This window comes from Lynx canadensis, chromosome C1 (genome assembly GCF_007474595.2).
Source record: "Lynx canadensis isolate LIC74 chromosome C1, mLynCan4.pri.v2, whole genome shotgun sequence".
NCBI lineage: Eukaryota > Metazoa > Chordata > Mammalia > Carnivora > Felidae > Lynx > Lynx canadensis.
The window spans coordinates 59,250,603-59,276,175 of NC_044310.1; the positions used below are offsets into that span (position 1 = coordinate 59,250,603).

The 25,573-nt window shown below is 36.2% G+C and overlaps 1 protein-coding gene across 1 annotated transcript in view; it reads right to left on the minus strand.

The window, feature by feature from the left end:
• Window positions 1-25,573, minus strand: part of NEGR1 (neuronal growth regulator 1) — an 852,270-nt gene that overhangs the window by 470,390 nt on the left and 356,307 nt on the right. Inside the window, exon 2 of the mRNA XM_030326972.1 lies at window positions 21,312-21,544. Within this exon, the coding sequence (XP_030182832.1) occupies window positions 21,312-21,544 (233 nt within the window). The remainder of the gene's footprint in view (window positions 1-21,311; window positions 21,545-25,573) is intronic.

Consider the following 25,573-nt stretch of genomic DNA (forward strand, 5'->3'; position numbering starts at 1 on the left):
TTTTGTACAATTTGTTAAACCTACAGGACTTCCCCTTCCCCAATTTACCTGTTCATAAAATAGGGATACTTATAATATTTACATTTTATTGTCTTTGGGGTTGATTAAATGTAATATAATAAGCACTTAGCACAGAGTGTGGAATATGGTACACACTCAAACAGACACAACTGATGTATTAGTTGTATGGCTGCTGGGACAAATTACAAGAAACTTTCTGGCTTAAAACAACAAAAAGCTTATTTTTCTTACATTCTGTAGGTTACAAATCTAACACTGGTCTTAAAGGGCTAAAATCAAGGTGTAGGCAGGTCTGTATTCCTTTTTGAATATTCTAAGAATTAATGCATTTCCTTGTTTTTTCCCCCCAAATTCTAAAGGTTGCCCTCATTCACTGGTTTATGGGCCCTTTCTCCATCTTCAAAGCTAGGTTACTCTTCACATCACATAATTATGATCTATTTTTCTGTCCTCCTCTTCCATTCAAGACCCATGTGATTAGAATGGGCCTACCCAGATTAATCTAGGATAACCTCTCTATTCAAAATTCATCTAGTAAGCAACCTTAATCCCATATGCAACCCTAATTACTCCTTACCAGCAAGGTAACATATTTACATGCTTCAGGGATTAGGACACAAACATCTTTGGAGGCCATTATTCTGACTACCACAGACACTGTGATGAAAAATTGCTCTTGGAGAATACTATACACATTTACTATGTGTATGTTTTACAGGGGAGTATAATAATCACAGTTTTTCAGCCTATTTGAGAACTTTTTTATTGCAGACCAGTTTTTGGAACTATTACTCCAAAGAATATACTTTAGAAAATGATGTATTCTGGGGTGGCTGGGTGACTCAGTAGGTTAAACGTCTCACTCTTGATTGCAGCTCAGGTCATGATCTTATGGTTCATGGGTTCAGGAAGCCCCATGTTGGGTTCTGCATTGATAGTGCAGAGCCTGCTTGGGATTTTCTCTCTCTCTCTGTCTCTGCCCTGTCCCACTCTCTTTCTCTCTCTCTCAAAATAAATAAAATAAACTTTAAAAAATGATGTATTATACCATACTTCTACCATACTCTCTAGAATCTATTTGTTAACAATGGACTATGTATGTTTTTATATATGAGTATGAGTATACATTGCATATGTATATATAAATGCTATTAGATTGAATATCTTAATATACTTTATAATAATTCCCAATTTTACTCTCTGAAATAATTTTCTCTGTTTTTCTGACATATCTTTAGTGCTAATTATAATTGTTTGATACATATGATTCACTGCAATTCTGCAGAGGAAATCCTTATCAGTTTGAATAAGTTTAAAGATACACAAAAGACCCTAAATTCAAATATTTCTAGCCACATATATTTACTAAAATATAGAAGCAATCCTTTCTACATTACATTTTCCAGTCTTATTTAAATCAGATGAGAAACAAACAAAAAAAGAAGTCTGCATGATGTCACTTTCTAAATTCATTGTGTGATATTCCTGTTTTTCTTATTTCTGGATTTCTCAATCTTAGAGATTAGATTTTGAAGGATAAGACAGTATGTTAAAACTGAAAGAAGATCCAATGCCAAATGATATGCCTTCATCAACTGATTAGAATATTTTTTCTATTTATTTTGCTCTAATTTTATTTCCAATTATTTTCTTTATAGTTGTTCAGCAGTTTCTAAGCTCTTATAACAAGGGAGTGGATGGCACATACACACAAAAGGGGAAAAAAAGCAGAGCTGACATTCCTGAATTTCATTATTTTACAGTTATTAACACATAGTTACAAACTCTGGTGACACAAAATGTTTCTTCTGAAGAAAAGGGGAAAAAAAACACTGATAACTAAGTACATACCCTTTGGTGTATGCAAGAGAAACAATAGATTTCCTGATGTGTCTCTAATCCCTCACTTGGTATAAACTCCTCTGTGAAGGGTTGATCACAATACCAACATTCTCTCCCATTAACATAACAAATGCTAAATTTAAGACAAAGGCATTCTAATTTCAACAATATGAGAAGATTGTGAGATATTTCTGGCCCTTGAGACTGGAGCTTATGGTCAACCTGGAATATGACTCATAGACAGCAAATCTGAGTGAGAATTAACCCTTTCTGAACAAATCCACACTACTGTCAGTATCATGTAAAGAGACACTGGCAGGGCACTCAAAAATGCAGGACCCTGGGGTCAGTCTCACAGTAGATAGACTTCATCCTTGATTTCCATAATCAAAATTTTGGTGATTGTCATGTTAATGCATGTTCATCCTTATCTTTTTTTTGTTTTTTCTTCTACTCATATTTTCTTCCACATATATTTCACAGAAAAAGGTAAATGAGGCACAACATTGCTGCTGTGAATGAGCAAATTAACTGGAAATACCACTTTTTTCTGGATTTCCAAAACATGCCAACAAAGTTTCCGTAGGCTGTAGTTTCTCAGTAGACATGGTAATGTAAAAATAAGATTCATAAGGAAATCTGACAACCTAACCAAAAAAGAAACTAAACCAAGCAAATACAAATAGATATATAGTTTATCCCCATTAATCAGAACTTTTGGAAATCCATGAAAAATGAATCTATAGAGGTGTACGATCTTTACATAAGTAAACACGTGCTTGAAAAATACTATACTGTGGTTTTGTGCCCCCAACTCCTCTATTAACTTCAGAGTATGGGAACATCTGCTGATGATATGGTAAAAATCCAAAAAATGAAAATCAGATGCTCTAAATTATTACCATGCATCTGATCATCCCAACTTTCACAGGATTTTAAGTTCCATGCTGTCATTTGGTGTTGTCACTCCCATTTACCATTAAATGTAAGGCCCCTCTGTCTTTCCTATAGAAATATAGGTGTGCTTCTTTATTCTTCCCATCATTTGACACAGTGTCTAAATACTACAGCACTACTGTATTTGGTCATATGGAAAGATATAGGTCTTCATTGAGAATAATTTTGCAAAGCCTCCTGGTGAGAGGTAGGAATTGGGAACTTCTGCAGTCTGGCTGTCTGTCTCTCTCATCACTCTTTCTCTTTCTTATTTATGCCATAGTATCAACAGTTTCGCTTCTCTTTTGAGTAGTTACACATAGAGACCCATGCTACTATCATTTTTCTATGAAATCAGAGCCTATTACTATCTATTTTAACTGGAGAATTTATTTGTTCTTGTGTTCTTATTTTGGATTTTGATAATGACTACCAATTTGTATATAAAAGTCTTTGAACTGCTATTAAGTATTTTCTCTTCCTTTAGTTGACACCAAAAGTTTTCCCAACAATATGGTCTGTAATTAATCTGTCATTATGCAAATTGGAAGCCACACTATACATATATATGTGTGTGTGTATATATATATATGTGTGTGTGTATATGTATATATATATATATATATATATATATATATATATCTTTGTCAGGCTGGGAAATGATTAGTCTAAAATAAAAAGGTTGGCAAGAATCTCATTAGTTCTAATAAAGTGGCTGGGTGGCATTTTAACAAATTTAGTTTTGACAAGAAGCTGAAGTTTCACTACAAAGCTGAAATGTATTTTTCTATGTTGAGTGGTCATCTCTCCTCCAAAAGAAAAAAGAAAGAAAAGAAATAGAAAACAATAGGAAATTAGAGAAACGGGCAACTAACATTTAAAAAGATTCTGTTTGATACCTCTATTAAATAAGAAGTTAGAGCAACACAAAAGAGGAGAAATTGAGGAGTTTAAATGAATCACTGATTTTTTTTTAAATGTTTATTTATTTTGAGTGAGTGTGCATGCGAGCAGAGGAGGGGCAGAGAGAGAGATGGAGAGAGAGAATCCCAAACATGTTCTAGGCTGTCAGTCCAGAGCCCAATGCAGGGCTCAATCCCATAAACAATGAGATCATGACCTGAGCTGAAATTAGGAGTTGGACGCTTAACTGACTGAGCCACCCAGGTGCCTTAAATCACTGATCTTTTCAACAGACTATAAACGTACATTAAGGGGCGCCTGGGTGGCTTAGTCAGTTGAGCATCCGACTTCGGCTCAGGTCATGATCTCACAGTTCGTGGGTTCGAGCCCCGCATTGGGCTCTGTGCTGACAGCTCAGAGCCCGGAGCCTGCTTCAGATTCTGTGTCTCTCTCTCTATGCCCCTCCCCCACTCACACTCTGTCTCTCTCTCCTTCAAAAATAAATAAACATTAAAAAAAATAAATCTTTTTAGAAGACCTTCACTACAATGGATAATAGCATCATTTATTGAGTACTGACTCTGTGTCAAGTACTTAACATATTTCATCTTTTAATTCTGAAAGTAATTCTATAACATAGATTTCATTATTTACAAAGTCCCAAGAGGATTAAGTGTCTTAATCCCAAATTCACACAGTTACTAAGCGTGAGAGCTAAGACACACGTTCAGGTCAGTCTTCCTCCAACACATTAGCCCCTTCCACTGTTGAAGGCCTGTAACAACATCACAATTCTGGAGAAGCTGTTTTCTTTACAAAGCATGGTTCCAGTAGCTGACACACATCAGCTCTGACAGCATAGATTCATTATGAAAATATTTATTAAGTATAAATAGAACACATTGCCTGTCCTCATGTGATTTACATTTTAGCTGGAAACACAGATATATTAACCACTAATGGACTAGGAAAGAATAGTGAAAAGGGTCAAGGAGAACTGAGGGAAGGAGTGGTTAATTCTAATTGGAGAAAAGGGAGAAGGTTCAAGAAAGAACAAGAACACCTGCAGTGGTATGAAACACCAGAGTTCTTTAAGGGGTGCCGGCAGGGTAAGGGTAGGCAAAGAAGAGAAAAGGAAGACAGAAGGGATTATTTCACTGGCAGAAGCAGACAGAATTTGCTTGCTATTCTGGCTGTACTGCATATTAGAGAGAGAGCTTCAAACTCTAATCATTTACTTAAAAGCCTATTATATACTATTTGATGTTTCCATCCATACATCTTTATTAATTGGGTAAATTAAAAAAAGCAAAGAAAGTATGAAATGAAAACCATAATGAATGTTATTAGAAACCAAGAGTCTATATTCTTCCTTAAAACCATCAGGAATGTAAGCAATGCTCAATTCGGGGGCAAAGTTCCAGGTGGTATGGAGATCCTTAGAAACATACTCGTTCATCATGAAACAATGAAAATATCAGGTCAAAATATCAAAACAGGGAGATTTTTCAGTCCCAAATACAGAGTATTCTTTTCATCAGAGAGTCTACTCCAAATGATAGACCTAGTATTTGATCCAGCCATACGTAAAGTTTTCATGCTAGGCTCAAACAATGGGTTCCCTTGGGGCTGTATGTGATGGAAGATTTTAGAGTATTTGATTGACAATAAGAGTCCAGGAAACAGAGAAAGGTAGAGGTTGGTGTAACATTTTCTTCTTGGTGTTTTCTATGTATGTATGTCCTCTGTGTCTCTAGCTATATATAGGAATGCTCTTGGCTGTATGTGGTACTCAGAGAGGACTGACAGTGCATTGCACAGCACCTGGCATCCATGGCTGCTCATAAATATCACTATGGTGATGACATGGAATGGTAAGTACTGAAGTGGGACAAGAAGAGGACTCAAAAATTATGCAGCAAATTAAATCAAACTGGTGCATTCAGTTATCTTTGAATAGTAATATAACATTTTAATAATAAATATAACAAACAACACCCATTCTTTCAGAAGGTGAGGAACCAGAAGGCTGACCCCTACAATGATCTTAAAGGAACAAAGCAGGAGACAATTTTGCTTCTGTAATATATAGCTCTTCCTATTTGATTAATTCCACATTTAAAGCCTTAGTAGGTTCCAAGAAGACCCTGTGAATTCAAAGTGTCCAGGGATTCATACATTCCCTTCTTTTGATCTTGATAAGGCCACACCGATTTTTTTTACTATATGCAAATGCAAAAAGTAAGTCATGTCATACTTTGGCAGCAGTGAAAGTGGATAACAAACCACACTTCAGAAAGCACAGATTGAGTTAGGTTGCCTTTAAGGGAGATCTAACTGCTGTGTACTGTGAAGTTAAAAGAGGAACATATCATACTGTCAAAGACAAGTGGGCTGTGTGAACTGCAGGCTCAAAAGCCTCACAGTAATCCCAACCACACGCCAAGTCTCAGAAAGTGGGGCAGTGTCTCCTTTGGAGATGGGGGTGCGGGAACACTCCAAGGTATGCAAAGCTGACAACTCTCCACAAGAGAGGGAAGAGCCGCATGGAATGTTTTTTGCCTTCAAATAATTGTTCACATGCTCTGCAAGTCATCTTCATTAGCTAAACAAATACCTTTGAGAGCAATTTTTATTTGTCCAGATCAGACTTAAAGTGAGTATTTCCAGGACTCTTTAGGAGGTCAGGAGCTTCAGGGGTAAATTTACTTTGAAAAATATACTCAGCTTTTCTGTTAAAAATGCTCTTTTTAAAACAGAATATGGTATGTTGCACCTAAAAGTTTTGAGTATGCCAAACCTAAAAGAAAACGAGTGTTCTCCTTTGGGTTGTTATTCTGACATTCCATTCTTGGTCACTCAAACCCCAATTCACTAATATACTCAAAACCTGACTCACCTCACTTCATTTTGTTGTTTGTCCAGTAAAGACTGTATAACAGGCAAAGATTGAAGGTCAAGTTTATTGATTAAAACCCAAAGCAATGAAGTATCTATTAAGTGAGGGTAACTGACTCTCATGTGGCTTAATCCACATGGAATTTTTCTTCATGAAGTGATTTTGACAGAAATTAGCAACACTGTAAGAATCAAATAACACAAAAAAGTTTCTAGATACATTTTAAAATTAAAATGCTCACATTCACAAGTTAAACATCTCTACTTCCATGCTGTCCCTCCCATTTCTACGGCATCCATACTAGTTCTGAGAGCCTCTGTAAGTGTGGACTATTACAATAGGTTTCCACCTAGATTTTCTTTCTCAAGTCCTTACACCATAATTTTGTTTTACTCAAATAAAAACTGAAAAATCTGTTATTCTGCTTTTATTTCCCCCTTTTAACTGAGTCTGTACTGGTCCCAAAAGATGCATATTGATTCACTAATGCATCAGGCTATATTATCACACAATATTTGAAAAGGATCATTTCATAGTAATGCTAGATAGCGTTAACATGATTATTACACAAATTCATCAAACAACAGTGCTTTTTGTGGATAAGCTGGTGACAGATGTTACCAAGTTCTCCATGGCTGACCTTCTTTCCTGGCTTCTTAATGCAAATGTCTTAACCTACTTTAGTGTCAAGAACTTTAAGAATAGGATAAAAGTGATAGTTACTCTTCCCAGTGGAAAAATACTAAAGAGCACCAAATTTTAGATATACTCCCATGGGTTTTATGGTTAAAGAATCCCTTGGTTTTAAGTCATATCACCTCATTTTAGCCAGTGAAACAGCTATTCTACCGGGTAAAAAATGTTCCTCATAAACAAACAAACAAGAACAAAAATGTCATACCACATCAGCCAAGGAAGCCTGTGTCAGCGTTTGAGCAAATGTGTTATTTAAAAATCTCAAGTCTATTTTGTCAATCCTGTGAATCGTTCGTTCATCATGTCTTTATACACGTAAGACTGTGTTTCAACCATCACCAACTCCTGAGATGGTGGAACCGGATGGATAACTCTGAAGTTTCCACACGATGACACTCATGACTGCTGTTTCCCGTGGCAGCTTCTTAATCTGGGGAAGCTCCCAGCCGTGGCTCCCCAGGGCCCCCTGCTTAAACTCTCGGCAGCTGCTCCTCTCAGCATTGAATGGCTCCAGTCAGCAGTCGAGCCCGGCAATTACAGTCTCCTACAGCTGCTCCCCAAGAGTCCCATTGCTTCTCACATGCTCAAACAACCTCCAACAGCATCTTGATCTCCCAGCAGCTGCACATTTGAGCAGTTCTTTGTCAGCATCACTTCTAAAAGATGTCTCATGGCAATGCTCTAATGGAGCCATTCCCCCAGTCTGAAGAGCTGGTCCTGTTCCCAAACAGCCCATCCCCCAACCCTCACTCCACTTTATGGAACAAGACAATATGGTGTCATACTTCTAACTGCTTCTTCAGCACTTGCTGGGTCTTGAAGTAGCTTCTCGTTCAGTTCTGAATGATTTATTGTGCACACAAAGAAGAAGTTTCAAGCAGTTTCCTAGAGCTGGCTATCACTTCCTGCCTTGTAATCAAACCACAACCCTTCTATGTACCAACTACTTCACTCCAAAAGTTAGATATGACCTCCATTGAAAGAGGGTCACCTCCTTCATATGCACCCTGGGTGTACCTCTGTCCTAGCCCCTACCTAACTTTAGTGCATTCATTTGCTTCATGTTAGTATTGCCCCACTGATTTGTGAATTCCTTGAAGGGAAAAATGAATTCTTATTTGTGGATATTTGTTTTCTAAACACCTAGAACAATGCTTAGCATATGGCAGGTGCTTAAAAATGTACCTAGGTTGCATTAGAGGAAGTGTCCAAAGTCAGGTAACTGGTTTACTAGAGAAGAGTCCAAACTGCTTTTCATTGGTTTCCCCACAAGGCACAGGTGCAGCTGTAAAAATCAAGACCCAGAATATTGTTGCACAGCTCACAGCTCCCAGGGTAAATATACAACCCCAGTTCTGTATCCTTTTTTAGGTTATTTTTCTTAAAGTTACAGTCTGTGTGAATAATGAAAGACTTCAGTTTCCACTCGTGCCATTGTGTACTTGTAGCTCTAATATTCATTAAAGATGCAACCGAAATGTTAATGATAATTGCACCCTAAAAGCTAATAAAGAGAAGCCCAAGGCTCACATAAATGCCAGCATTTAATAATTATGCATACTTTTATCTTTTCTCCTTAATCTATCTTACTTTCTGAAAATTAGTTTAGTAAATCTAAGATCCCAATGTATGTGTAATTAATTTCAAAATTTGTTTTTAAATTTGTTTTTTATACTCAGGAATGAGATATATTTTTTCCAGAATATAAAGAGGTAATCATCATTATATAAAATGGTTACCTATATAGACGGTAGAACTTAAAACATACCTCTTGAGAGTAGGAAATGCTTGACATTTTAGGGGGAAAAATTTTATCAGTCAAGATCCAGCCAGGAAAAAAGAAACCAATTTAAGCATTTCAAAAAAAAAAAAAAAAAAAAAAGAGTTTTAATACCTCTTGTTTATACGGTTGATAAAGAGCTAAGAAACCAAAGCATGTGAAAGTGAAGAAGCTCAGATTTTAACAGTGAGAAGCCACTAATAATTCCTACATGCAAGTATCATTATTAGAGCCCAGAGATTGGAACCGCTCATCAGGAGCGAGATCCACAACATGGGACTGCCTTGCATGAGCTGTGTCAACTGGAAGACAGGCTATCCAGTGGAAGCTGGAGTCCAGGAGGCGAAAGGCTTGCAGGAGATGCTGCCTGAGGCAATGGGAGAGGGGGACTAGCCTGACTTCTCCCTGATTTCCCTTTCTGATCCCTTCTCCTCTGGGTGAATCCTGCCAGGAACCAGAAAAAGGGACAGCTTGAGAACACACCTACAGTGGTCAGCCCACTCCATTATACAAAGCGTAGCAAAAGAGTGCAGAGAATGGCTCTGAAATCAGTAAGGCAGAAATGACTGCCACCATATCTTTTCCTTAACTTTAGGTAGCAGTCAGCTTTCAAAAAAATGTAGAATCCTAATTACTGTACCTCAAAACTTTAACATCGTTATACATTGATCATATCTTTTTCCATGAAAGATTTCCACTGGAAAAAATTAATTTTATTAATATTTTACAACTAACTATTATCTATGTTCTTACATTTATTTTATTTTTTATTTTTAATGTTTATTTATGTATTTTGAGAGAAAGAGAGAGTGAGTTGGGGAGGAGCAGAGAGAGTGAGAGAGAGAGAGAGAGAGAGAGAGAGAGAAACCCAAGCAGGCTCTGCATTATTAGTACAGGGGCTGGATCCCATGAACTAAGAGATCATGACCTTAGCTGAAATCAAGAGTCAGATGCTTAACCAACTGAGCTACCCAGGTGTCCCTCTATTATCTATCTAATGAAAGTCATTTTCACCCCAGCAGTCATTTGGCAATGTCCTGAGATATTGCAGGATATAACAATCAGGAAATGCTACTGGTGTCTATTGCATCGAGGCCAGTGTTTTAAGTCCATTCAGGCCTCTATCACAAAATATCATAACTGAGTGGTTTATTAACAACAGTCACTTATTTCTCACAGTTCTGGGGGGCTGAGAAGTCTAAGATTGTATCATCAGCAGATCCTTTGATGAGGACCCACTTCCTAGATAGCCAAACTTTCATATTTACATCCGCACATGGTAGAAAGGGTGAGTGGTCTCTGTGGAAGCACTAATCCCATTCATGAGGGTTCCACCCCTATGACCTAAGCTCCTCCCAAAGGTCCCACCTCCAAATACCATCACACTGGGTACTAAGTTTCAACATATGTATTTTGGGGGGACACAAACATTCTCTAGCAGCCAGGGATGCTCCTAAACATATTACAATATGCAGCCAATTCTGTCTATCCCAACACAGACACACACACACACACACACACACACACACACACAGAGTAATTGTATGGTCCAAATGTCAATGATGCCAAGGTTGAGAAACCTTGTTCTAGGTGTATAAGAAGATATCTTTATTTTTGAGTGTGTGTGTGTGTACTAGTTTTCTAATTGCTAACATAAATTGCTACAAAGTAGCTGAAAACAAATTTATCTTAAAACAAATTACAGTTCTGTGTGTTAGATATCCAACAGAAGTCTTTCTCAGTAAAAATCAAGGTATCGCCAGGCCTGCATTCCCTTCTGGAGTCTCTGGAGAACCCATTTCCTTACCTTTTTCAGCTTCTAGAGGCTACCCATATTCTTTGGTTCATGATCCTCTATCTTTAAAGACAGTAAGGGCAGGTCTAGTACTACTCATATATCACACACTCTGACCTACTTCCACAGACGTCAATCCCTCTGATTCTCTTCTACCTTCCTCTTCCACTATTAAGGGCCTTGTGGCTTCGTGGGGACCACCTGGATAATCCAAGATGATATCCCCATTTTGAGGTTAGATGATTTGCAATCTTAATTCTCCTTTGCCATGTAATCTAACATATTCACAGGTTCCAGAAATTAGGACATGGTCATCTCTGGGGACCATTCTGCTTTGGCCTAAGGAAGAGCACATGTGCAACTTTTAGCAAAGTTATTTGCACAGAGTTGGTACTGGATTAAAGTAAAGGGACCACACAAGTATTTTTTGAATTAAAGTGAATTAATCATAGATGTCCTTTGAAAATGGGCTACCTTGAAATGGAAGGGTCATAAGCAGAGGGAAGACAATATGCATATCCTGCCTAATTCTGCACTGATGAATAGGGGAAGCCGTCCCTCCTCAAGTCTTCAATATGTCATTTTAAAACGTGTCCATCCACCGACTTACTCAAATCAAAACCTAAAATAATGAGTGAAGTACCTGAGAGAAAATTCTAATTGTGTTATTCTTTTTAAATGTTTTAAAAATGTTAACTCCTTAATTTGTGTGGCATTAGGAATCCTTGGCTATAATATTTATAGCTAACTTTGTCCCATATAAAGTATTTTTTCTCAAAATAACATTACTATATCTATCTATCTATCTATCTATCTATCTCTATCTATATCTATCTATATCTAGATATACATACATTTATGAATGTATATATACACACATATCTATCTAGATATAGGATATATCTATCTAGATATAGATATGTGTGTATATATACATTCATAAAATGCTGGTATCCCATTTATTATTTTTTCACTACAAAATGCAATCACTATTCTGCACTTGTAAAAACATGGGGATTAGCAGAGGATAAAGATGCTATGACCTGGAATGGAAATAAGCAAGCTAAGTCATGAATGCCTAACTAATCCTTTTAATTTAAAATTTTTCCTGTTATGTCAGCATTCCTGATGTTATGCCCTAAAGATAGCATCAGTACATTAAGTCACAGCTTAAGCAAAGTGACTGGCTTGAAGCCAGGGAGAAGGAAGTATGTACATATGTACAACCAATAAATCTCTATTGGGTCCCTAACATTTGTCAGGCAATACTGGTGATACTTTCCTGGATGGCTGGGAGTCAAAAAAGGATTAAGACTCAGTCCTCACCCACGAGGAGTTCACTGAGGTTCTTACCGGGAGTCCACACATAGACCAAGGGGGTTCATGAGCATCTTGCTCATGTAAAGTAGTTTGTAAAATGTTCATGGCATGTACAATTTTCTAGAGACCAAGTGTACAGGTTTCATCCGATTTTCAAATGGGTTCATGACTGCAAAATGTTTAAGAACCACTGGTCTGGATGCAAAACTACTAGCATGGGTAAGAAAGCTGTGACAGCTTTCAGGTCCTACCTTTCCTAAGTCCCTCCTGCTCCCACTGGATCACTAACCAAAAGATGCTAAAGGGATGGGAAGTGAAGTGGTGTGGGGCAGAGGGATACAAGGACACAGAGTCACTGTGTGACTCAACTTTGCCCCAGCCTTAATTGCTCCCATTTTCTTCTTGGCACTACACATAATTAATTCTTACTGTTCTGCTACAAATCATAAGATAAACAATATCATTAGCAGATTCAAATTTTCTCCTCTGCTAAATTTTACACATATAAAGGTTATAAAGGAGTATGTCATTTAGAATTTAATGAAAACAGCAAAATCCTAATTGTCTTGGTAGTAATTTCTTAACTACCCACATAATTTAGGGAAGTAAACAGTAAAATTATTTCATAGATCAAATCATTTTGCAATGACTTCCAAGAAGACAAATTGTTTCACCAGAGTCTTATGTATTTTCAGGGTTCCTGAAGATAAGTGGACCAGCGAAATCTTGGTAATCTTTTATTTATAGAGAGATTTTAATACTGATAGTGTACATTGCATTGGGATTTGACATGTGTTACTTACATAGTTATTTTATTTCTTTTTTAGGAAAAAATAAAGATACTCCAAGATAAGCAACAGATATAACTATTATGAAATGTAACAGACAATACACAACTCAGAATTACAACCAAGAAAATAAAAATTTCATCAGCCTGGGCTTTGAGATACTTACCAAACTATGTGTTTCAAGAACTAGAGTAAATATCCATTAATTGTTGAAGGGACTTTTAAAGGACATTAGATCTTGCTTAAAGGATTAATTACTTTAAAATATTGTCTGTTTTTTTTTAATGTTTATTTATTTTTGAAAGAGAGAGCGTGACCATCGGAAGAGGCAGAGAGAGGGGTCGGGCAGAGGATCTGAAGCGGGTTCTACGCTGACAGCAGACAGCCTGATGCGGGGCTCAAACTCACGAACCACAAGATCATGACCTGAGCCGAAGTTGGATGCTTAACTGGCGCCCTGTTTGTTTTGTTTTATTTTTGTTTGTTTGTTTGTTTGTTTGTTTGTTTGTTTGTAACAGAGAGGGAGGCAAACCATAAGAGACTCTTAGACTCTTAACTATAGAGAACAAACTGAGGGCTGCTGGAGGGGACGTGGCAGGGGGGCAGATAGGCTAAATGGGTGATGGGCATTAAGGAGGCCACTTGTTCGGATGAGCACTGGGTGTTTGTTATATGCAAGTGATGAATCACTAAATTCTACTCCTGAAGGCAGTACTACATTTTATGTTAACCAACTTGAGTTTAAACAAAATCTTGGAAAGAAAAAAAAACCCATATATGGTCAAATTGCATTTTGAAATGTGCATTACCAAAAAAATTAATTAAAAAAAAACAAGTACTGCTTTACTCAGTCTCAAAATGACTGATAAATATTGTTCTGCCTCTTGTACATTCAATTCTTCGATATCCTTTTATTTAACACTTGCCAATACGATTCAAAACGTAGAAAGAAAGACAAACTGTGGCAGAATTACTTTTCAACAACACAGACCCCAAACTGTACAATCTTTGGACTTCATTGCCCCTAGCCTGCCACACCTCAAAAAAACATCCGACTCGTGAGTAAACCAGAAGTACTAAAGAAGTACTTTCCTTGGTGTCACAATTCCCTAGTCAGCAAAGATGCTTATTTAAATTCCAATATTGGTCCCCTTGCACCAGCTATGAAGCTCAGTGGTTTCCATGAAAGTTCCTTCTGTAGAAGAAGGGGTGACTCAGCTGGAAGCAAACAGTGTGCAACAGCTACCAATATTATTTTTCTGTCATTCTTACCTCTCTCTCATTCGCAAATGATAGCATCTTGAAACTTTATTAGAAAATGCCATCAACTTAATCATTCCCTCTGTAAGCAGTACACTATGGATTTCTGTACCATTTTGATCTAATACTGTTCTAATACAAGATCTTTTATTGACGATACACAAAACTTCATGTACTAATTTTTGGCTAGGAAAATATGATTACTAAACTTGAGAAAACCCGTTTCAAAAAAACTATTATTCATTGAAATTTACCTTCTCTTTCTGCTACTTCTTTTACCTCACATGCAGAAAAATGATGGCCAAAAGACTTTAAAAGAGAGGATAAGAGAAAAAAAGATTTTCTAAAGATTATAAGAGAAAAAGAAAAAACAAAAGAATATTCAGGAAAGAAGATAAATGTCTATTCTGAAAGAAGTGCCCAAACTTGGGTGCCTGAGTGGCCCAGTCAGTTAAGTGTCAGGACTCCTGATCTCAGCTCAGGTCATGATCTTACAGTTCATGAGATACAGCCCCATGTGAAGGCTCTGCACTGACAGCATAGACCCTGCTTGGGATTCTCTCTCTCTCTCTCTCTCTCTCTCTCTCTCTCTCTCTCTCTCTGCTCTTCCCCCACCTCTCAAATGAGGATTTCACTAAAAATGAGTTCAATTAACCTTATTTTTAATGGACGCTGGTAGTTAAATCAATAACCTAATAAATGCCAATACATTCACAGATAAAAGTAAGGTGATGGTTTCCTAGAAGTTTGCCTGATACACATGACAATGTAACCACAGTGATTCTAGCCAGACTGGAATTTCTGAAAAGAAAACTAAAAATATCCACCAGAAAAAAATGCATTAATTTTTAAAACTATTATGTAATATTCGCTGCCTAAAAAACCCTATTCCACATAAGTCCAGATGACTGGACGTGAATTTGTCTGTGAAGGTACACTTGAGGGAACGATTTTACAGAATTCTAGATCACAAATGACACTGGAAGGACTTATTTTTCCAAAGTTTCAGAAATGAAGCATAATTGTTCTGTTTAGATTCCAGATCTAAAAATGAATCTCAAAATAAGTAAATAAACATTAAGAAAAAAAATGAGTTCATGGATACAGAGATGATAATTGGTGGTTGCCAGCAAGAAGATGAGGGGATTGGCAAAATGGATGAAGGGGGTTAAAAACCACAAATGTCCAGCCATAAAACATATTCAGTCATGGGGGTATAATGTACAGCATGATGACTGCAGTTAATAATATTGCATTGCATATTTGTAAGTTGCTGACAGAAGAGATCTTAAAAGTTTCCATCACCATAAATAAATGTGTAAGTATGTGTGGTGATGTATGTTAACTAAACTTATTGTGGTGATCATTTCACCATATTTACAAATTTTGACTCATTATATATTGCACACCTGAAAATAATATAATGTTTTATGTCAATTATATTTAACATTTTTTAATTTAAAAAGACTGTATTTTATATCTACTTTATCTTGTAAGTATACTATGAAGTTACATTCCTTTAGTTATAGCTAAAGGCTCTTCAGATGGGATAATGAAGCCTCATTATGTTAAGGACCATTTTTAGTGCAGGTGGTTTATTATTTGTTTATATGTTGAAAATTTTAAGGGTATATATTTTAGGTCTTTGTCATTTCTTTGTATTTGACAGCATGTCCAAAGTTGGGTTCCTATGTATAATCTGAATATCCCCAACAAATATAAAAAGAGCTTAAATAAAACAGAGTGGGGGCCAGTCTGAGGGCCTTCCTGAGCCATCACTGCATTCAAGAAATGACTATTTTGACATGTGTGGGCTCTGTAAGAATTTTCCTAGTGCTGATAATTTTTCTTTGGTTTCATTTTGTAGCTTATTGAAAAATTTTGAAATGTTTACTGTTGCAGAACATCGACCTGAATTTTCTAATGTATGTGGTATTTTGAACATGTTTTTACTATCATAGCTCTTTCTCCTTTTGGGTCTTTCAAGGAAGGCAGGTCTATGATCTGTAATGCTGTGTTATTGCCCATCAGCTCAATGTGGAGCACAAGTGTGGTGTCTTTCTCTTCCACTATGTACCTTGTCAAGGCTTTAATATTCATAAAAGAATGTTAACATTAGATTAAGATGTGCTGGTCTTTAAAGAATACAGCTCTATACTTGTGGCCACATGGAATAATTGCTCTCCAGATACTCATTGGCAAGTCTAATTTTGAAATATCTGTACCTGAATTCCTATTCAAAGACCTTCTGAGAGAAATAATATTTGCGGAGGTTTGATTCAGAAAGGCTAGGTCCTAAAATTTACTTACAGATTAAGGTAATAATCAAAAAGCTATCTCCCTGTTATTGAACTGGCATCATACTGAATTTACTTTCAGATGTTTAATTTTTTTCTTTACTTCCCTGTACTTCAGGTTATATTGAGAGGTGTTATAAGGAATGATTCTCTGAATGAGCACTGTGAGTGTTGTACAGCTGCTGTTGAGATGTTCCTTACAGCTCACAGTGGTTCACTGGGCTGATTCACAGTAGAAACGTTGTTCCGTTCTGAGTAACAGGATCAGGGCACTAAGAAATGTAAGTGTCAACTTTATGAGCATGGAATGAATAACTAATCCTGTTTCTCTCTGTGTACTGGCTGCTACAAATATCAGAACTAAATTTTTACCAAGCTCTAGAATGTTAGAAACCATGACATAAATTTTATGTTCTAACCTCACCAATGACTGCATCCTACTCCGCTTACCTTATCTTTTGCCTCCAATTTCTCCTATTTACCTTGGTGTACTAACTACTTCTTTATAAGCCTCTTTAAATCCTTTCCGATGTAAAACAGAATGTTTAATAATAAATGGTGTTTGAATGTGTTGTCTTTCCATTTTACAAAGGCTTTCTCCAAACAATGACTAAGCCAGAGGCAAGGGGCTAATACTGTCATAGTTTGGGATCTTTGGGAAGCACACACTGAAATGAGATGGAGTTTATAGTGCAGGGTATTTATTAGGAAATGCCTTTGTGATAAATCTCTGGAGAAGGAAGAAGAATGAGATGGGATTGAACAGAGCAAGAATTTCAGCTGTAGAGCTGTTCAACAGCTTCAGCTGTTCTGGAGCCAAAATAGCTCATCAGAGTTATCCTACTTTAGGCTGAAAGGGAAGGGCCTTTATACCCCCTGCATCAATCAGTCCTCAGATATTGGTTGCTTTAGGACAAGTCTGACTTTGGGTAAAGTGGCTTTCTATAGCTGAGGTGATCCCTGAACGGTCTGATCATTAAATGCTATAAAAGCAAACCCAGCAGCTAGAAAAGCAAACCCATCCCTGAAAAGGGAAGTGTGCCACCCCATCTATCACAAATACTCCAGGTAAGCCAGATAAGCTGAGGAAATCAGAATACCCTAGAAAGTTAAATACCCTCAAGAAGGTATTTTGGCCATAGAATTATGTGCTAGTCAAATAATCTATTCTACCTAGAGAAAATCTAGAGTATATTTCCCTGAAAGGGCACAGGTGGAGGGAGAAACATTTCACACATATGTAATGTGTGTGTGTGTGTGTGTGTGTGTGTGTGTGTGTGCGCGCGCGCGCATGTGTGTGTGTGTGCGCGTGCATGCGCTTAAAGGGGCTTAAAACAATATACATTTATTATCTCAGTTTCTGTCCAGGTATGTCTTAGCAGGATCCTCTGCCCACAGTCCTATAGGCTATAATCAATGTATGGGCAGGGCTTATTATTGTGTGCATATGTGTTTAATATACAGTAGGTATGAGTGTCTATTTTGTGCTATACACAACCTAGACTTTAGACTTGGACTCGAAGTAGAAGCCATCTCCATCATATACTCAAGTGTGCAGCATTTACATTTCATGATTCCTATCATTACAGGATTGTACTAGGGAACTCAAGCTTCATAGCAAGTCTTCCAGCCTTGTACACTTTTACACTCATGAAAAAGAAACATTATGCTTAGTAAATTCTTTATCACATGATTTGAAACACTGGACATTTAGGTAGCTTTATCAGTGGTATATTATATATAGGCAATCAAAATTTTATCTTCTTACTGAGTCTATTTCTATGCCCTTGAGGTAAAACTCCAATTCACCACATTCTTCAAATTTCATGAGTATATACATTGTTCAGCTAAGTTGATGAAAGCAAAACATGGAGATAAACACAACAGACCTGCAGACTATATACTGAAAGGTACTGCTATGCACAACTCAGTTTTCACTGTGTTCAATGCAAGCATGGTACAAGTGGTATGGGATATTTTTCATACCTAAATAATATTTTCCCTTGCAAATCTTCAGTGTTTTGTTTGTTTGTTTTTTGTTTGTTTGGTTGGTTGGTAGACTGGTTCAGGTTTTTTTGTTTTCATTTTTTTTTGTTGTGTTGGTCATCTTTTTGTTTTTCACTGGTAGAGACCTTAAGATCTTCTGGTTTGAGTCCTCCTCTTTCAAATGTGAAAACTAGAGTTTAGAGGGGCTTGATAATCACCCATTTCATGACAGAAAACTCAGGATTGGAATCCAGGTTTTCCAACTCCTACTCTAGTGCTTTTTCTCCCCCATTGTTCCATTCACTGGTATTAATAGCTCTAAGAAATCAATAGCACTGACAAATTTCCCATGCACAATGTCTGTGTTGGCAAGATATCCTATTATCCCCTTTCTAAAATGATTTTTTTAATATCCCTGGAGCACGCAGTTGCAACAATTAAAGATGAGCTTTGTTTTTACTAGCCAATGTGTGTGTTTGACATCAGTGATTAATACAGTCTTCTCTCACTTGCTATGTTTCTTTATCTTGGTGAATAAAGACTTGACAAATTGTTAGGCAAAGAACATATACTTCAAAACTATTGAGATATACCTGAGTAGCAGACAACCTAAGAAATATAAAGACTGAAGAGAGGGGCACATCAGCTTATTCTCATTCATCAAAAGAAAATGTAGCTTAAGTGGGGTTGACTTTTTGTGACATTTATTTAGTTCTTGAATTGACTGACAAGCCTATTAATGTATTCCCTGAACTTTATTAATGTAATTGGAAAACTGCCCACATGTCAATCAACTTCTAATAAGTAATTATGTTCATAAATACTGTAAAATTATTAGCTTTTAATTTGACCCAAACACATACTCTCAAAACTGTAACATGAATTTTATTTTTCTAGAAGAACAAAATATTCTAATAAAGCATTGAATATTGGCATTCCCACAATGCACTTCCTAAAATGGAATTTAAAAGTTCACCATCATCAAATGGCCAACAAAAAAGAATGCAATAGTAAGGCATGTAACAGTTTAAAAAAATCTGTATGATGTGAAACAGTCTATGTAGCATAAAGTTATGAAGCAATCCTATGAAAATTAAACATGTGCCTGGGCACAGCTCATATAGCCAATAGTCTGGCTTAAAAATACAGTGCTACTATGGAACAAGAGAGAATGGAAAAAAAGAAAGAGGGGTATATTTTAGTGTCTAGAAATACATCACTTAAACCTATTAACCAAAATGACTACATCTCCAGTGACTCAAATATATTATTACCCAAGTATACTTTTTTCTCATGTAATAAAAATCTTTTGCAGTCCTTGAGGTAGAAATTCAAGTCAAAGGGCACAGAAATAAACAAGAGAACAAGATTGGGCTTAGATAACAGTAGAAATGTGTTTTTGACTTGTAATCCCATGCTGGTTTCTGAAGCTGGACCAACTCCTGCCCTCTAGCATCTCTGGATAATCTCTGAATAAAGATAGACTTTGGTGTAAACTTTATTCTATTCTCATATGATTTTAAATAAAGAACATCGCCACAGTGTGCAATGTTCTGTAATAAGAAAAACCATTGAGGAAATTTACAGACTTGTTTGCCTTATATTTGCCTCCTGAAAGTTAATTATTTAACTAATATGTTTAACCTTTATCACAAATTTAAAATACTTACTAATAATTGAAGTTGTATTTGAATTCAGGTTTACCTCTTTATATGAGGAAATAAAGTTCCAGATGTAAGTTAATAAAGTTCCAGATATAAGCCATGTACCTAAATTAATAGTTACAATTGAATATTTGAAGGATAAACGGAGAGATAACACAACTAACTTGCTCACTCAGCTTTCCTATTAGGAATAAAACATGCACTCACTGGCACCACATTATCATATAATTTGTTATTAATTTTACCTAAAAATGCTGCAATGTCATTTTGAGATCCACAGCCTAATATTTCTATGCAACAAACACATGATTAATCTGTAAAGCACAAGGAAATAATGTAAAAAGGCAAGAATATACATTTTCTATTCTACTAGCATTATAATTGCATTTTTCTTGAAAAGTATTTATATTGGGGATAAATATGCTCTTACATTTTAGTATGCAGGAAAAATAAAATAGCTTGATGATTCAGTTTGTATTTGGAGACTGCAAGTTAGCTAGAATGATTTATGATCTTCTGAGAGTAAATCAAAGTATAAAGCATTGTGTACCATGTTTTTTCAATAACTCTATATTTAAATAAAGTAATTCTAGAAGTCTGTTTCTTTCCATTGTGACTTGAATTAATGTAGGCAGAATCTGGATTGAGACAGAGTGTTAGCAGTCTGGAGGATTACTTTTAAAGAGTTACTATATATATATATATATATATATATATATATATATATATATAACTATATATAACTATATACTATATATATAATTTTTTTAAAGTTCTAATATTTTAATGTATCCATCATGAGTTATCAAAGATTAAGTTTAATGTATCAATCATGGGTTCTCAAAGATTTAATGACGAGGTGACTCAAAGGAAGATACTGAGTGAATCATACACAAAAAAATCATAATGTGGTGTTAATGGATAATTTTTGATCTTGGCAAGTCGGGATTTGTACATCTATAATAGCCATTACACTTAATGGAATCTAGGAAGATAAATCCCTGAAGATAATGACAACATATCTTTCAACAATGTCAGTTACTTCTGAGTCATTCTGATATCTAAATATTGAACCCTGTTTTAAGTACAGTCCTTCACAATATAGCAGTTACAGAAATGCGTACCTTGTACAGTTAGATGCACCTGCATTGTCCTTGGTGTATGTTGAGTCTGAACAGAACACGTGTACGGGCCATCGTCTGTCACATCTACATTCTGTATCTGGAGGCTGTAGTCTCTTTTATTCAATGTCGAAATTGAAACTCGAGGATCCACTGACCACTTATCACCTCCCGCAAAAATAATACTTGACCGGTTCAGCCAGGCACCCTTTGAAGCTCCATCTTCCAAATAACACCTACAAATTACCAGAGACAGAACACTATTAATCAAAATGAAAATGAAAGACAACGTTATCTTTGCTCCGAGTGCATGTCCGTATGCTGAATTATAGTGCTGCATCAAATGCAAATATCAGACAGTAATGCAGAAGATACGAACATATGAACACACTGGTACATCTTCCATTCCCAATGTAAACGTGAAACAATACCTGCATACGGTTTTCTTTTGTTTTAAATGTGTGTGTGTGTGTGTGTGTGTGTGTGTGTGTGTGTGAGTGATGACATGCACATGTTTTAACTTGAAGCCAGTCAAAATCCTTTTTCATTCTCTCTGGATGATGAGTAAACTTAAATTAAGTTAAAATAGTTCAAGTAATAATTTTCAACATTGAAACATTTTTTTTCTTTGAAATTATAAGAAGTAGAAAAAAAGGTCCATGAGTTGGCCTGTTTTAACCAAATCCAATTTGAATATAATGCACTAGATACTAGATAGAAAGCATAGAATAGTACCATATCATGTCAATTTTTTAAATTATGCATTTGCAGAGTGGTAAGCTTGTATTCTGAAACTATAAACTGCATTTTACTGATAATATTGCTCTTATAATTAAATGAGACAAGGCTTATATGGTATGTTTAGTAGCAAATTCTTGCTGTCTTTTCAATAAACTGACCATACATAGTCTTTCTAGGAAGCATTAATTTGTCCAAGAAACATTTACAAAGCATACCATTTAGGGATTTACACATGATATTACCCTTGCTCTCTAAAACTTTTAGTCTGGTAAGGAAGCTAATCAAGGAAATCAATCAATACTATATACAGAAAGAATATTTTATTAAATCAGGCACAAGTTACAAAAGAGTTACTTGACTCAGAAGGGGTATTGGGGGTATAGAGAAATGCTTTATGGAACAGGAAATGCCTGGAATAAAGGGTAAGGAACAGGAGACATGACATTTAGACAGAGGTCATATGTGGGTAACACCAGAGGAAGGTGAGAGAAAGTTATACATTTCAAGGAAGTACAAATACGCATGGGATATAGGGTAGGAGGGGTGAGAGATGAAATTGGAAAGGTAGACTAGAGCCAGATGATGATAGCAAGCCTGATGACAATTAGTGGATTTTCAGGCCAATTTTGATGCCATTTATTCAAAGTTGTATTCTACAACAAGATTCAAAAATATAGCTTTGTATCTAATAGAAGTCAGACATCATGATTTACAACAGAAGGAAGCTGTGGTCATATATCAGTGAATTTGCTGAGGCCTGGAATTCTATGTTTCATCTTGAAAACGTTCTGATACAAATTAAACACTAGTTCTCTTAAATGAGTACAAAGCACAGCCACAGAATGAAAATACACATACACCGAAATAGTTTGACAGCATTTCTACAGAACACCTTGGGGGATTGAACACAGTGTTTGAGATTGCTACAAAATTGCAAGCTGAATGCAACAGGGTAGGCTGCTGCCAACTGTATAAAACTAATCAGTGGGTGAAAAAATAAGGAACAAGGTACACTGCAGAATCTAATTTGCAGGCAGTTTCACCATCTACAGAATCCAAACTAGTAAAGTCATAAAGGTCATTATTAATTGAAAAGCTTTTCCTTATGTAATTAATGAAGAAAATAAAACTCACCTTAATGACATAATTAAACAATTACGGTATATTGTCATTCTTAATGATATGTAGAAAAAGGTAGAGGGGACATATTTCCCATTTCAAAAGATCACGTGTCTACATGTATTGGGTAGAACTGAATTACCACTACTAGGACTGTGATCATTACAATGCTTGTATTTAATATATGGGCTCATCAAGTGTTGATTGTGTGACCTCTGTATTCATGGCCTTCCCACATTATCCTGTCTGGTGCTCATTACATACCCTGTGGGGTATGGATTGCTATGTCCAATTCATCACTAAAAAATAAATTCAATGTTTAGGTTAAATGACTTGCCCAAGCCACACTATTAGCAGGTGACAAAGTAGAATTCATAATCAAGTCTTATATTTCTATATTCAATGTCCTTTCCTCCTTAATGTAGATCAAAGACTTTTAAAATAGGTTTCAGAAATGGAAAGATGATCAGAATGTTGTAGAAATTACTGCAAGTAATTTCTTATTTACTAAATGTGACCAACTGCTTAACCTGTCCTATTCTAAAGGAAGCAGAAAATTAATTATTAATGGGTATTTTACCATGAAAGTCTGATTTAGAATACTCTGCCCGGCATTTTCCTTTCCCTTGAGGCAGGAACAGCTTTACTTTTATTTGGGGAGGTATCTGGAAGACCACAGAGATTAACCGGCCTTTAGATACTAAAGCTTTCATAGACCAAATCTGGGTTATAACTCCTGGTCTTAGCATAAGCACTACTCCTCTGCTCTGGCATATCAGGGATCATCAAAGAACAGAATTCAATGTCTACACTGTGAAAAATGAAAAAGGAGCTTTTTATGTCTCCTTGCCTGGGTAACTATATTTTATAATTGTTATTGGTCCCAACCCAAAGCTTTTCAAGACATACATTAGGAAAACCCTTGAATCACACACACACACACACACACACACACACACACACACACACAACAAAACAAAACAAAAAAAATTTGGTATTAATTCCTTGGATTTCTGTGGAAATATTCTCAAATTACACTATTTAGCTAAAATTTAAATTACTAAAATTACCATAAGTGGAATTCTACAAATTGGGAAAGCAAGACCTAGGAATGGCATTCTATTTCATAAAATCATAAGATATTTATATAAAATATGTATAGTTTTAAGGTGAACTAGGAGATAATTATATCAAATATATGAAATTGGTCAAACACACACGTTTCCTTAAGAATTAGGACTGTGTATTCTTCCTTTTTAACATATCTTTGTTCTTCACACCCACTCTAGTTCTGTTTTGTTTTGTTTTTTGTTTTCCTTTACAATAGAAAGAGATACTGCCTGACATGTGCACACTGTATTAGGAAGAATTCTGAAAGGAAGGAAGGTATTCCGGGTGTGGCAGAGTGGGGACGGTATGTAAGGAGGGGTTAAAGAAGGATGAGAAGTGATGATAATTTAGTTTTGCACTCCTTGGACACCAAAAAACATTTTCTGTGTTAAGAATTCTAATGTCTAAAAATATAAACATGTTGGAATCCTGACCTGTACCAAATTTGTAACTTAGGTAGGATGATAAAGTATACTCATGAATAGCCATCATGCAGAATAGTAAATGAAGATATAATAATTAAATTGTTGTAATTGGATTATTACAATTGCCCAAGCATCTCTGGTTTCTACCCTTGACTCCTCTAGCATGGTGTATTCTTTGTACAATAAACAAAATGAACTTTTTAGAGTTTAAATGAGATCATCCATACCCCTTCCTATTTCATTCATATGAAAATTATAATCCTGACAGTGGTCATGGATCTTATAGAGTCTTGTCCCTTGATGCCTTCCTGACCTTACCAGCTGCCACTCTTCTCCAGGTTACTCTGTTCTAGACTGTGGTCCTCTAGCTGGGCTTCCAACAAGCCATGCATGCTATTGCCTCAGGAAGTTTGCATTTGCTGTTCTGTCTAGAACTCTCTTCCCCCAGATATCTGCATAACTTATTCCCTATCTTCCTTAGGCCTTTACTCAAGTTCCTATTAAATAGAAAAATTAGGGGTGCCTCGGTGGCTCAGTTGGTTAAGCATCTGACTCTTAATTTCACTCCAGGTCATGATCTCAACGGTTTTTGGGACTGAGTCCCACTCGGTGCAGAGCCTGACTAGGATTCTCTCTCTTCCCCTCTCTGCCCCTCTCCCTACTCTCAAAAATAAATTAATTTAAAACATAGCAAAAGTAACACCACTATTCCCAACACTCTCATGAAAAGCATTATCTACTCAATTGATGGTTTATTTTCTGTTTCTCCCTGCTAGAAGTAACATCCAGGGCCTTTGTCTGGTCACTTCTGTATATTCCAGGGGCCTACGTATAATTGAAAATAAATATAAATACTTGTTGAATGGATGA